Source organism: Pelophylax lessonae, assembly GCF_965119305.1.
Source record: "Pelophylax lessonae genome assembly, chromosome: 13".
In the NCBI taxonomy this organism is placed as follows: domain Eukaryota; kingdom Metazoa; phylum Chordata; class Amphibia; order Anura; family Ranidae; genus Pelophylax; species Pelophylax lessonae.
The window spans coordinates 130,921,200-130,935,841 of record NC_138780.1 but is presented as its reverse complement, the minus strand read 5'-3'; the positions used below and the strand labels follow the sequence as shown (position 1 = coordinate 130,935,841).

The window sequence follows — 14,642 nt, the reverse complement described above, 5'->3', positions numbered from 1 at the left end:
GATGGGTGTGCTATTACTTTGTGGAACATTTTGCCAAATGGTTCACGACATATCAGCGATTTTGTGGCGAAATTGGTCCCATAAGAATAAATGGTGGAATGTTCAAAACTAGAGTGGGAGCTGACAAATCAGGACATGATTTCTAAACTGCCACCACTCCCTCATTTTCAAGCCCACCTATAAATCTTATATCAAAACGTTCAGCTATCCCTGCTGCCACTAAAAATGCCCACGGCTAAGCCATAGTCCTTATAGTATTTACAATATGACCGTTTGTTTGCAACTAAACTGCGACTGTGCCTTCATTTTTAATATTTCAGAGACATACTATGTATCGAAATGTAGGTCTGGGTCTTGTGATTCTCACATTATAAAGCTCTTTGCTGTAGGATTTATAGTTTTTAAAACTACAACCGTTTCAAGATGGCAACCGCCAGTGAAGTGAGAAATCTGCCCTATTTGAAATCTAATTTTGAATTTGTGACAGTTTGTTTTCAACTGCCAAAATTTCAACACACACACGGCAAGAACACTTCACACAATTTCCCCAGACATTGTACGTTTTCTAATTGGGAATTATTTTACCAAAAATATGTAGCGGAATACATATTGGCCTAAATTGATATAAAAATTAGATTTTTATTTTTTTTTATTTTGAATGTTATATAGCAGAAAGTGAAAAATATTGGTTTTTTTTTTTGTTCAGAATTTTTGCTCTTTTTTTTTGTTTATAGCGCAAAAAATAAAAATCGCAGAGGTGATCAAATACCACCAAAAGAAAGCTCTATTTGTGGGGAAAAAAATAATATTTTATTTGTTTACAACATCTAAGCACTTCTCCTTTGCCGGGATAATCCATCTACCTCACAGGTGTGGAACATCAAGATACTGATTAGACAGCATGATTATTGCACAGGTGTGACTTAGGCTGGCCACGATAAAAGGCCACTCTAAAATGTGCAGTTTTATCACACAGCACAATACCACAGATGTCGCAAGTTTTGAGGGAGCGTGCAATTGGCATGCTGACTGCAGAAATGTCCACCAGAGTTGTTGCCCGTGAATTGAATGTTCATTTCTCTACAATAAGCCGTCTCCAAAGGCGTTTCAGAGAATTTGGTAGTACATCCAACTGGCCTCACAACCGTAGACCATGTGTAACCTCACCAGCCCAGGACCTCCACATCCAGCATCTTCACTTCCAAGATCGTCTGAGACCAGCCACCCGGACAGCTGCTGCAACAATCAGTTTGCATAACCAAAGAATTTCTGCACAAACTGTCAGAAATCATCTCAGGGAAGCTCATCTGTATGCTCGTCATCCTCATCGGGGTCTCTCGACCTTACTGCAGTTCGTCGTTGTAACCGAATTGAGTGGGGAAATGCTCACATTCGATGGTGTCCAGCACTTTGGAGGGGTGTTCTCGTCACGGATGAATCCGGGTTTTCACTGTACAGTGCAGATGGCAGACAATGTGTATGGCGTCGTGTGGGTGAGCGGTTTGCTGATGTCAACGTTGTGGATCGAGTGAGCCATGGTGGTGGTGGGGTTATGGTATGGGCAGGTGTATGTTATGGACAACAAACACAGGTGCATTTTATTGATGGCATTTTGAATGCACAGAGATACCGAGGCTCATTGTTGTGCCATTCATCCACGGCCATCACCTCATGTTGCAGCATGATAATGCACGGCCCCATGTTGCAAGGATCTGTACACAATTCCTGGAAGCTGAAAATATTTTGCAAGGCAAGGCCAGCATACTCACCGAACATGTCACCAATTGAGTATGTTTGGGTTACGACGACGAACTGCAGTCAGGTCGAGACCCCAATGAGGACGACGAGCATACAGATGAGCTTCCCTGAGATGATTTCTGACAGTTTGTGCAGAAATTCTTTGGTTATGCAAACCAATTGTTGCAGCAGCTGTCCAGATGGCTGGTCTCAGAAGATCTTGGAGGTGAAGATGCTGGATGTGGAGGTCCTGGGCTGGTGTGGTTACACATGGTCTGCGGTTGTGAGGCCGGTTGGATGTACTGCCAAATTCTCTGAAACGCCTTTGGAGATGGCCTATGGTAGAGAAATGAACATTCAATTCACGGGCAACAACTCTGGTGGACATTCCTGCAGTCAGCATGCCAATTGCACGCTCCCTCAAAACTTGCGACATCCTTGGCATTGTGCTGTGTGATAAAACTGCACATTTTAGAGTGGCCTTTTATTGTGGCCAGCCTAAGGCACACCTGTGCAATAATCATGCTGTCTAATCAACTTCTTGATATTCCACACCTGTGAAGTGGATGGATTATCCCGGCAAAGGAGAAGTGCTCACTAACACTAGATTTAGCCAGATTTGTGAACAATATTTGAGAGAAATAGGCCTTCTGTGTACATAGAAAAAGTCTTAGATCTTTGAGTTCAGCTCATGAAAAATGGGGGCAAAAACAAAAGCCTTGCATATATATATATATATATATATATATATATATATATATATATATATATATATATGAAGTAAGGTGTTAATAAACCAAGCATTACAAAATCTTAAGTTTTACTCAAATTAGTTAAAGCAAAAATGAATACACCCCTAAATCTACTAAATCTAGTATTTTTAAGATATTGGTGGTCTCCTAAATCTATTAAAATTTTAGCTTAATAGTAGCAGATACATCTTTTTCATTATTTACTTCTCTTTATAGGCTGATGGATTTCTAAAGGATAACAACAATGCTGCTCAGCGTCTTTTGGATGGAGTGAATTTTATGGCCCAGTCTGTAACTGAACTGAGTATTGGTCCCACAAAAGCAGTCACATCTTGGTTAACTGATCAGATCGCCCCAGCCTACTGGAAGCCCAATTCCCAAATTCTGGTATAGTATAATTATTTTTATATACCTAGATCAGCCATTCTCAGTCAGGGTTCCGTGGAACTCTAGGTCTCCTTCAGAGGTTGCTAGGGATTTTATTGAGCTGGGTCTAATTGATCTCGCATCTGATGGTGCCGTTAGGATTCAGGTCTGTTACCACTTGGCAGAGTCAGAAGCATGTCACCAATGATCTTTTATATCTTTTCATTCTATCTACCTTTGTAAAGGTGGCATTTTTCTCACTGACCACCAGTGTAATGTGCATTTTCCCAATGACTTCCAAGGAACTAATCTTTGCAGGTATTACCTAAGACATGACAATTATTTCAAGAGTTTCTCTGGGGTAAATGGTTGAGAAAGGCTGACTTAGGTTATCAAAAGGCTGTAGATATGATGAATTAACTTGTGCTGCACTGATATATATATATATATATATAGATTAATTTTTTGATTGTAAAAAATCTATGTCCTTCTTAAAAGCCTGTATTACTATATATTTGTATAGGAATGCACCAAGTGTAGAACGCCTTTTAAGGAAAATGATACAAAACATCACTGTCGGGCCTGCGGAGAGGGTTTTTGTGACATCTGCTCATCCAAAAGCCGTCCAGTGCCTGAGCGAGGCTGGGGTCTCTCTCCAGTGCGTGTTTGTGATTGTTGCTATGACCTGAGAGGAACACAGATTGGTAAATTTTAATTTTGTTTTTACAAATAAATTGTTGAAATTGAGGATAAGATCATTGGTACTGAAAGAGTGCTCAGTCTGCTCATGAATTGATTGATTTACAGTGGTTCTAAAGGCTTAAGGTTTTTTTAACCCTAATGCTTTTTATGCCTAATGGTAAAAAACAGTCCAGTATCCGCTCCCCCCAGCCCACCCTAAATACTTACTTGGCTCCTCTATCGATCCAGCACTATGCAGTCTCTCTCTCTCCCTCCCTCTCCCCTGTCAGTCAAACAATGTGAGGAGGGGTTGGGGCAGAGCCACGCTGTGTTTGTGTGTGTCAATGGGCAAACAGAGCCCAGCTCAGGATCGAATCCAGACATCCACAAAAGAGGGAACCATTGGCTCCTGCTGCTGTCAAATCATGTGAGGAGGGAGCGAGGCTCAACCGCTCTGTGTGTCTATGGACACACACAGCCTGCACGTCTGCTCTAATAGCAAGCGCTTGCTATAAGGGCAGCTACAGAAGAGGAGCCAGGAGCGCCGGAGGAGGTTCAGGGCTGTTATATGCAATATCGATCTGTGCAATAAAAATCTCTATAACAGATGATATTGACACAAAGCCTTGTGCGAACCCAAACAAAAAAAAGTTTTGGCTACAGTTCCATTGTTAATTACCTACATGTAATGTATGGCACCTGGATCTAGGCATCACGTTAAAGAGGAAAATTGTTAGAAACTAGGACAAGTGCAGGTAGGTAGAGATCCCTAGATGAATGCAACCCCCAGAACAACATTTATGTTATTATTTCACACTGCATAGTGAATTGACACTTGTGTCAGTCACCCTGCTTTAGAAAAGAGTAACTTTACCAATACCAAAAACTTTCTGCTAACTGTAGCTTGTAGTATTATCATTGTAGCAGTCTGACACTGTATACCTTGTAGTCCATTGTTCATTTAATACATAATATATATGCTGTGCAAGGCTTAAGTAGTTTCCTGGTTCTTCTCTCCAGCAGTCTCCGATGGTGGTGAGGATGATGAAGGTAGCACTCTCATTGCAAGGAAAGTTGGGGAAGCTGTACAGAATACATTGGGAGCTGTTGCTACAGCTATTGATATTCCTCTAGGTATGTTATGTTGTTTGTAAAGCACTACTAAATTCCTCTTTGCCCTTTTGTATAGGTGATTTCCACCTGTCCCTGGCACAGTAGAGATTACATTTTACTGTTACTCCCAGAGCCATACAAACACACATACGAAGGTCCATTTACTGGATCCTAATTAATCTTTCAGTTTGATTCTTACCTTCTTTTCTCTATTTCCTAAAGGATAACTAGCCTCCAAAAATGAATACAGTGCAGATTACTAGTCCTTTTTTCTTTCTAAAGGCTTTTATGGCATGTACAGAAAATACCTCTTGAGTTTGCCAGAAATGCAGTGTCCCTGTGACTTCCTGTGAAATGAACTGAAAGTAAAAAAAAAAAAAATGTTCTCTTCTATACCACCAGACATTTACTGCTGGCACCGTGACATACCCTTACGATGTTGTGCTCATGCGCAGCGTGTGTGCCCCCAGGACGATCACAATGGATTTCAGTGCTTGGTATCGGCCCGCTGTGAGCGGCCTAGATACCACGTGATCACCCTGAAATCACATCTCATAGTAATCAATAGTCATGAATTAAATCCATTCATGACATCATTTACTACTGTGTGATCTGTGATTGGTCACCAGTGATCACATGGTACCTGGGCCAATCACAGCACCCTGTACCATGTGATGGCTGTGTACCAATCACAGCATCACAATAGTAAACGTATCATGAGTGAAAGCTATTTAAGATCGTTCAAACGATTGCTGTTACAGTGAACATCAGTGTAACAAGCAATAACATTGTAAGTAAAAAAAAAAAATAATTAAACAAAACATTATTTAAGAATACAGCCACACCAGTCCTATGATGGGGCTGTACTGCCCTGGTGACAGTATGTGCATGTTACCACTACATGTTCACTACTGACAAGTGTTGTATTTACTTGATCCGGTTCTCCATCTTTGCATGAATAAAATATTTGAAAAAAAAATAAAAAATTGCGAAAAATGTATTTAATTTTCTCATACACTATCCAAAAATTGCCAAAATCGAATACTTAAAAAAAACACCTTGCCTCTCTAGATACCTTGGACTGTCTACTTTCCAAAAAATTTGGGGAATATTTGTACTGTCCTGGCATTTTAGTGCCTCCAAGTAATGAGATATAGGCAGCCAGTACGTCAGGAATGATCAATTTTCAAATGCACTGCTCAAAAAAAATAAATGAACACTTTTTACTCAGAGTATAGCTTTAAGTCATTTTAACTCCTGGGATATTGATCTGGTCAGTTAGGTACTGTAGCAGAGGGGTTGTTAAGTTTCAGTTTCTTTGGTGTTAAATAAATGAACAACAGGGGCAATAGATGGGCATCGAGACAACAGAATCCAAAACAGAATGGTTTTACAGGTGGAGACCACTGAAATTATTTTTCCCTACCTATCTTTTCTGACTGTTTTTCACTAGTTTTGCTATTGGCTAGGGTCAGTGTCACTACTGGTAGCATGAGGCGATACCTGGACCCTATAGAGGTTGCACAGGCATTCCAACTCCTCCAGAAAGGCACATCAATATGTGCCATTGCCAGAAGGTTTGCTGTGTCTCCCTCCACAGTCTGAAGAGCATGGAGGAGATTCCAGGATACAGTAAGTTCCTCTAGGAGAGCAGGACAGGGCCAAAGAAGGTCCTTAACCCATCAGCAGGACTGGTATCTGCTCCTTTGTGCAAGGAGGAACAAGATGAGCACTGCCAGAGCCCTACAAAATGACCTCCAGCAGGCCACTGGTGTGAATGTCTCTGACCAAGCAGTCAGAAACAGATTTTAATAGGGTGGCCTGAGGGCCCAACATCCTCTAGTGGGCCCTGTGCTCACTGCCCAGCACCATGGACCACGATGGGCATTTGCCATCGAACACCAGAATTGGCAGGTCACAGATGAGAACAGGTTCACCCTGAGGACACGTGAAAGGGTCTGGAGAAGCCATCGAGAATGGTATGCTGCCTGTAACATCGTTCAACATGACCGGTTTGGTGATGGGTCAGTAATGGGCTGGGGAGCTATATCCATGGAGGGACGCCCAGACCTCTACATGCTAGACAATGACACCCTGACTGCCATTAGGTATCGGGATGAAATCCTTGGACCCATTGTTAGACCCTACGCTGGTACAGTGGGTCCTGGGTTCCTTCTGGTGCATGACAATGCCTGGCCTCATGTGGCGAGAGTATGCAGCCAGTTCCTGGAGGATAAAGGAATTGATAACATTGAATGGCCCCCACCTTACCTGACCTTAATCCAATAGAACACCTCTTGACATTAAGTTTTGGTCCATCTGATGCCACCAGTTTGCACCTCAGTCTGGTCAGGAGCTCAGTGATGCCCTGGTCCAGATCTGGGAGGAAATACCCCAGGACACCATCTGTTGTCTTATTAGGAGCACACCCTGACATTGTCAGGCATACATACAAGCACGTTGGGGCCAAACAAACTACTAAGTACCATTTTTTGAGTTGCTGCAATGAAATTTCAGCAAAATGGACTAGCCTGCAGCATCGTTTTTTCACGTAAATTTTAGGTGTGTCTTTGAAATTATATAAAATTCTTTTGCGTACAGTGTTGCATGACCAAGCATTTGCTAGCTAAAGTAGCACAGTGCTAAAAAGGAAAAAATGCTGGGGTCACGAAGGGGGTAAAACCTTTTGGAGGTCAAGTAGTTAACCACTTTCAGACCGGAGGATTTTCCCCCTTAATGACCAGGCCCTATTTTGCGATTCGGCACTGCGTTACTTTAACGGAAAATTTCGCAGTTGTACCCAAATAAAATTGACGTTCTTTTTTCCCACAAATAGAGCTTTCTGTTGGTGGTATTTGATCACCTGTTTTATTTTTTGCGCTATAAACAAAAAAAGAGCGACAATTTTGGGAAAAAAAAGCAATATTTTTCACATTCTGCTATATAACATTCCCAAAAAAAAATAAAAATCAAACTTTAACATTTTAGGCCAATTTGTTTTCTGCTACATATTTTTGGTAAAAATAAGCATATTTTGATTGGTTTGCGCAAAAGTTATCACTGTTACTTTACTGTAATGACACTGGCAGGGAAGGGGTTAACAGTATAGGTGATCAAGGGGTTAAATGTAAGCCTAGGGGAGTGAATTCTAACTGGGGGGGGGGGGTTGAGCTTGTGAAATGATCAGAGACATGCTATCCTATATAGAAGGATCGCATGGTCTCTATGATCATTGCAGGCAGAAGGACGGACGGCTGTGTTTACATCAGTCATACGTCCTTCTCTGTCAGCGATGAGAGATCGAGAGTGTCAGGCGGCAATCGGAGCTGCCTGACACATGGGCCAGCTTCCCCGCTAACGAACGGGAGCGCGCCGCCGGTGGCGCGCAGGAGCTCCCTAGCTCCACCCAGGCAAGTGATGTACCGATACGTGACTGGGAGAGCCACTCTGCCGACTTGTGTATATATATATATATATATGTGTATATATATATATATATATATATATATATATATGTATAAAGTATAGGGTCGGCAAGTGGTTAATAAAAGGCAGATATGTTTGAAGTTCAGCCTAGTGAGACAACCATAGAGCAGTGGAGTGTAGCCGCACAGGAAATGTTGATATTCACAGGATTACCAGGTTAAAAAAAAAAAAAAAAAAAGACTAATGTAACCACCACATGTGAGGATTAGTAAGCTGCAATCCATTACATTTATCTTTTCAGGTTTTTAATTGAAAACCTATTTTTTATATTTTCCTTTTATCCTCACACTTTGTACAGAAAAATGTACTCAATCCATTTGTCAGGGACAATTGTACAGAAAAATGTACTCAATCCATTTGTCAGGGACAATTGTACAGAAAAATGTACTCAATCCATTTGTCAGGGACAATTGTACAGAAAAATGTACTCAATCCATTTGTCAGGGACAATTGACATGTCATTTCCCAGATATCATCAGCAGATAAAATTATTATGGAGCTTCCTTTTCACTGATTGTCTGTCTGTGTAGCTTCCAGGAAGTCTGGAAAACATGGCCTGTCCCTGGGCAACACTGGTGTACAACAGCATGATCACCCAGTCTAGCAAATTTTGTTTGCAGCTGAGTGGCACTAAATTGAACAGTAGGGTTGATGTACTAAAACTGTAGAGTGCAAGATTTAGTGCAGCTGTGCATGGTAGCCAATCTGCTTCTGACTTCAGCTTGTTCGAATAAACTTTGACAAAAAAACATGGAAGCTGATTGGTTTCTATGCAGAGCTGCACCAGATTTTGCACGCTCAAGTTTTAGGCTCCATTCACACCTGGGCGTTTTTGAGCCTTTTTCAGCTCCAAAAACGCTAAAAAAAACGTTCCAAAACGCCCAACAAGTAAAACCCCATTCATTTAAATTGCCCCTGTTCACATCTGAGCGTTTTAACGCCTGAAGCAAAATGCCTGTAGCTGAAAAAAGTACATGAGCTTCTTTTTGTGCTGATTACCAGCGTTTTTGATAGATGTCAATGCCTGCCTCCAAAAACGCTTGAAAAAAAACGCCTAAAAATCGCGGTAAAAAAACACACAAAAACGCTACGTTCAAGTGTGAATGCAGCCTTAGAAAATCAACCCATGGTATCTAGAAAATGTATGTAATGAACTGTTGTTTTTTTTGGAATCCCCAATCTTATATGTACTAACAAAGTAGTATCCCAAACCCCTAACATGCTTCTCTTAAGCAGTGGTAAAGGAAAGGGGGATTTACATTTCTTCAGTAGACTAACGCCGGTCACACAAAAACTGGACATTTCAGGTATTTTAAACCAGTTTTTATTCCCAGAATGTATTAAAGTAACCTATCAACAATTAGAAACTACCCTTGTGTTGGACAGTAAAATAGCGGCAGACTGCGATGGTCATCTCTCAGCTTAAGCTGGCCATGCACTAGTTACATAGTTACATAGTTAGTGAGGCTGAAAAAAGACACAAGTCCATCCAGTTCAACCTATGATGTGTGTGTGTGTTTGCTTTTAACCGTACATTGTATACCCCTGTATGTTGTGGTCTTTAAGGTGTCCATCCAATAGTTTTTTGAAACTATCAATGCTCCCTGCTGATACGACTGCTTGCGGAAGAGAATTCCACATCCTTACCGCTCTTACAGTGAAGAACCCCTTACGCACTTTAAGGTTAAACCGCCTTTCCTCAAGTTTTAGTGAGTGGCCACGTGTCTTATTGTATCTCCTTTCTCTGAATAGTTTGTTCCTTATGCTAGGGTCACCAGTACAGTATTTGTACATTGATATCATATCCCCCCTCAATCGTCTCTTCTCCAGAGAGAAAAGGTTCAGTGCTTGTAGTCTTTCCTCATAGCTGATGTCCTCCATTCCCCTAATTATTTTTGTTGCCTTTCTCTGGACTTTCTCCAGTTCCAGCACATCCTGGAACTAGTAGAATTTTTTGTTTAAAATTTTTAGTTTTAAGATTTATTTTTCTAACCATTAGTGGGATCAAATTGACAGTGTTTTTTGACGACAGTGGCGAGAAAAATCAAAGGAGAAGAATGGAACTTTTTTTTTTTTTTTTCTTTTTTTCCTGAACAAAGTGACAATGAATATAATTTTTGATCCCGGAAAGTCACTTAAAAATTGAATGTAAATAAAAAAACAATTTCTTGTTCAAAATTTTATTGAAAGTTAACAAAGGAGATAAAACAGCGGTACAGAATTCGGTACAAAACGTAATTGAAAACTGTGGGTACCATAGGTATGGAATATGCAACGTTGTACAGCCTTCCCAAAGTATGGAGGCAAGGGGAGATATAAAAATGTATCAAATAACAAAATACAACTGGGGTAAAGAGTAACAGACGAGGATCAAGGTATAATTCGTAGGAGAGATGGGAACGTTGCCGTCATCTCCCACTCACAGTATAAGTGCTGTGGCTGTTTGGCACCCCAATGTGGGACAATACCAAAGAGCAAGAGAAGTCTGGGAGACCGTCATATGTGGAAGATAGGGAGGCTAATGAGGGTAGCCGGGAGGGCAAGAAGGGGAAAGAGGAGAGGAAAAAGAAAGAAAAAGGGGAGGGTGGTAAGGGAGGGGGGTCAGAGAAGATAGAAGGGGAAGCTGGAGCTTAATAGGAGCTGAAGACGGGGGGAGGGTGTGTGTGTGTGTCCAGGGAAGGGGGCTGACATAATGACTGGCTCAGCAGGAAAACAGGTTAAAGGGTCAGAAAAAAAAAAGTACCTAAAAGTACTTTTGAACAATATTAGTCATGTCAACAAATATACCGATGAGCATTTTTGTACAAATATTCGAAAAAATCTGCTTATGTATGGCCACAGCTTTACTTTGCGCTCTTCTGAAATCTGAACGTTCCTTGTTGGCATATTTGCCTACAGCACATCTACCTGGCTTCTAGTACTGTCCATCCCTCTTTCAGTCTGAGTGCTGCTGTACAGGAGATTGCAAGAGGTAGAGGTCAAGTCAAATTTAGGTACTAAATGCTTTATCATTAGTAGTGCTTTTGTAATAATCATATTTGATTTTTAGTTTGGGACGCTTCTGAGATTATTCAGTGCAGGTATATTTGACTTGAAGTTCACCTCTTCCTTCTATGCATTGGCCTACAGTACTTTAAGCTGCTTTTACATTCCCAGAAAACTTGTATGGACAGGGAACCAGTCCTGACGTGATAGGAAAAAAAAAAAAAAAGCTGATTAATACAGGCCCTTAAAAGACCTTTGGGAGCATGTTTCATGTTCCACCCATTTTTAGGGTGGAACATGTTCCCAATGCTTCAGCGGTTTCCCATCCTAGCTGTCCCTTTTTTAACTCAGCACGGCCGTGTGGGGCTCCACCCACATGCCTTGTCATTCATTCACACAGCTTTGTGTATGAATGAACTACAATGGTGCTGTGGAGCGCCATGGGGTAGTTCATTGATTTGTTCCTGTCTGTATGGGATGTACGGGTATACAGATATACTGACATGTCTGCGGGTTCACTGATGCAATGCTTTACAGACTCCATAAGGAAAAAAATTATAAATGCACATTTTTTTTACCTGTAAAAACATGATTTATTTTTTTTCTAAAAGGAACGTATCCTATAATGTGTTTTTTATGTATGTCTGGGGATCAGCTTTAATCTTGCATAACCAGATCCTTTGCTATCAGTTAAGTAGATTCTTCATACTTTAAGGCAGAGGTGTCAAATTCAATTTCATTGCGGGCCGCATCAGCATTATGGTTGCCCTCAAAGGGCCGGTTATATCTGTAATGTTAGATGTTCAGAGCACCCTAACCCCCCCCTTACATGAAATGTTAAGAACCCCCCACCATCATAAGTCTAGAGTCACCCACCCTTCCTTACATCACAATGCACCCCCTTACCTGGTGCTAAAGAAGATGCGGGTGGATCTGGTAAAAAGTGCAAGGTCTGGAGGAGGACCAGAGGAGGTCTGGAGTCCGCTTACAGAGTCTGCTGAATGCTGGGACCAGGGGAGGCAAAGACAAGGTGCTGTTGTGGCTGCACAGAGAGGTGCAGGATCTGTAGGAGTTCTGCCTTCCTCTCTGCTGCAGACTGCTGAGAAGAGGGGTGGGCAAAGATGAGCCTTTCTACAGCAGCACAGGATCTGGCAAAGGAGTTCTGCCCTCTGCTGCCGACTACTGAGACAAGGTGAGGGCAGAGAGAAAGGGGGGTGCTGCAAGAGAGGTGTGAGGGCCACATAAAATGGCCTGGGGGGCCGCATTCGGCCCGCGGGCCTTGTGTTTGACACCTGTGCTTTAAGGGGACTCTGTTGCTTAAATTTAACTGCCAGTAAAAGTGTCCCCTGCCAAGAAGATGGGAAATACCCCTCCCTCTGCCTGTGCACTGCGCTGAAGAGAAATTGACACCTAAAAATTCAGACTTCCCACTGTGGTTCAGTGGCTCTTCCTGCGAATCCTACATTATTATTGGTGTGTTTTTTTTTTCTTGCAGTAGGCATTTTGTTGGCAATTTTATTTGTGGAATGAGAATCACTTTAAAGCCATAGACTTGTTTTTATTTTAGATGGCTCTTGCAGATTATTTTTAACATTTTTCTTTTTAAAAATTTAGGGCTCATGAAAGATGCTGCAAGACCTACATACTGGATTCCGGACCATGAGATCACAGATTGCTTCAACTGCAAAAAGGAATTTAATGTCAAACTCTCTAAACACCACTGCAGAGCCTGCGGTCAAGGCTTCTGTGGTGAATGTTCAAATGATAGAAGACCAGTGCCCTCCCGGGGTTGGGACCACCCTGTCCGTGTGTGCATTAACTGCAGTAAAAAACCTGGTGATCTATAACCCTTTTTTCCCCATTACCAGCAGTACCTACTCAGGGCTAGATTATAATGGATCCAATCTTCCTCCTAGGCTTTTGTGCCAGTGCATGCTTGACCTGTCAGCTGTAATCTCCCCTATGACTGTATTGTCTTATTAAACAAAATGGCACCAAACTTGCTCTGTCCAGGAGACAATACAGCATATAATCTGCACTTTTTTATTATTGAAAAAAAAAATAAAGTATAATGTAAACTTGTTAATCAGTAAGAAATTGTCATATGCACCTTGGATGCTGGATCTCATCTTCAATACCCTTATTATATCCTTCAGTAAGAAGGCTGGAATCACCTTACCCTTACTGCCAGGTTCAGTATATCACGATTTGACAAGGATCCTCTTCAACATTTGCACCATCGCATTGTTTAAATTTAATTACACGAATAGAAATTCTAGTTCAGTGTGTGTGTGTGAGCGCGCGTGGGGGCTATATTTTAAAGGCTTTATGCATTCATGTTCATATTCTTAGGGAGAAAAAAAAAAGACAAGTTTGCCTTGCCCCAGTGATTATTTAGCTATTGTAACAAGGATTATTCAGGTGAATGTTTGTTTGTGTCGCTATGTAAGAACTTCAAGCCAAATTTTCATATTTAGAAATGTATATTTATTGCCCATGTTCCCAGAATATATAAACAAATATAAAAAAAATTACTTGAATTATGTTTTTTAGTGTAAAAATATACTCCAAGGTGGTCTTCATCCTAAACTTTTTGTTTTATTTAAAGCATGTTTAAAAAATATGTGGAAGTATAATACACTGTACTGTGGTAGCTAAATAAAGCCAAGGAAGAAAATAGAAATTACTTTTGTGTATCAAAACCCAAACACAAATATTAACTATATTGTACCTTACCAATCTTTAGATGTGATGTCTGTATTAGTTGTCCTTATTTAACTTTTTTTCTCTTACTTGGTAACACAGTTAATAGCATAATTGTGTTGTCTTAAGGGCAATTTACACGGGCCAAATATCGGGCGATATGCTGCCCGTGTGTACGGCTTCTGATCGGTGCTGACCAGTATGTTCTGGGGGGTGAGAGGATGTATGGACGGGCTGTCCACCTGTCAGAACACAATAGCTCAGTGGGGTAGATCGCTGTACTAACATCGCAGTTAGTGCAGCAGCTCCTCCCAAGCTCTTCAGTTTTTTTTTCGTTCATCCTACTACAGTTACAGTAACTTTTTATGATAAAGGTTTTAAATCAATTATTAACATCTGATAATTTAAAAATAGACTCCAGGTTTTTCTTTTATTTTTAAGGGCCCATAAAAGCTAGGAACTGCATGTGATTGCACATTGTGTGATCCACATGCAGTTCTGTGCAGTGCGATTTTTAGCCCATTCATTTTGAATGGGTTGAAATCGCACCACACAGCACCAAAGATAGTACTTTTGTACCATGTGATATGGTGCGGGCAAATGCACTGCGTTTGCCATATTAACTTTTATCTGACCCCCCGTAGCAGATCAGCAAAGGCATTGCGATTAGAATGTGGTGCTGGAATGTGGCTCTCCCGCACTGCATTCATGTGTGAATGAGCATTAAATAGTTTATTTGGGCCAAGCTGGCAAACGCATTGTCCTTTTACTAATCGATGTGGCTGCTATCAGCTACGTGCATTATGTAGCACTGTGTTC

At 41.2% G+C, this 14,642-nt stretch overlaps 1 protein-coding gene across 2 annotated transcripts in view; it reads left to right on the top strand.

The window, feature by feature from the left end:
* Window positions 1-13,206, top strand: part of ZFYVE1 (zinc finger FYVE-type containing 1) — a 35,101-nt gene extending 21,895 nt beyond the window's left edge. Inside the window, exons 8-11 of one of the 2 annotated variants that reach the window (XM_082242823.1) lie at window positions 2,706-2,876; window positions 3,379-3,559; window positions 4,560-4,670; window positions 12,735-13,206. In XM_082242823.1, coding sequence (XP_082098949.1) covers window positions 2,706-2,876; window positions 3,379-3,559; window positions 4,560-4,670; window positions 12,735-12,967 — 696 coding nt within the window. In that variant the 3' untranslated portion in view covers window positions 12,968-13,206. Of the gene's footprint in view, window positions 1-2,705; window positions 2,877-3,378; window positions 3,560-4,556; window positions 4,671-12,734 lie in introns of both variants that reach the window. The other variant, XM_082242822.1, reaches the window with a different exon arrangement.
* The last annotated feature ends 1,436 nt before the right edge of the window (window positions 13,207-14,642 follow it).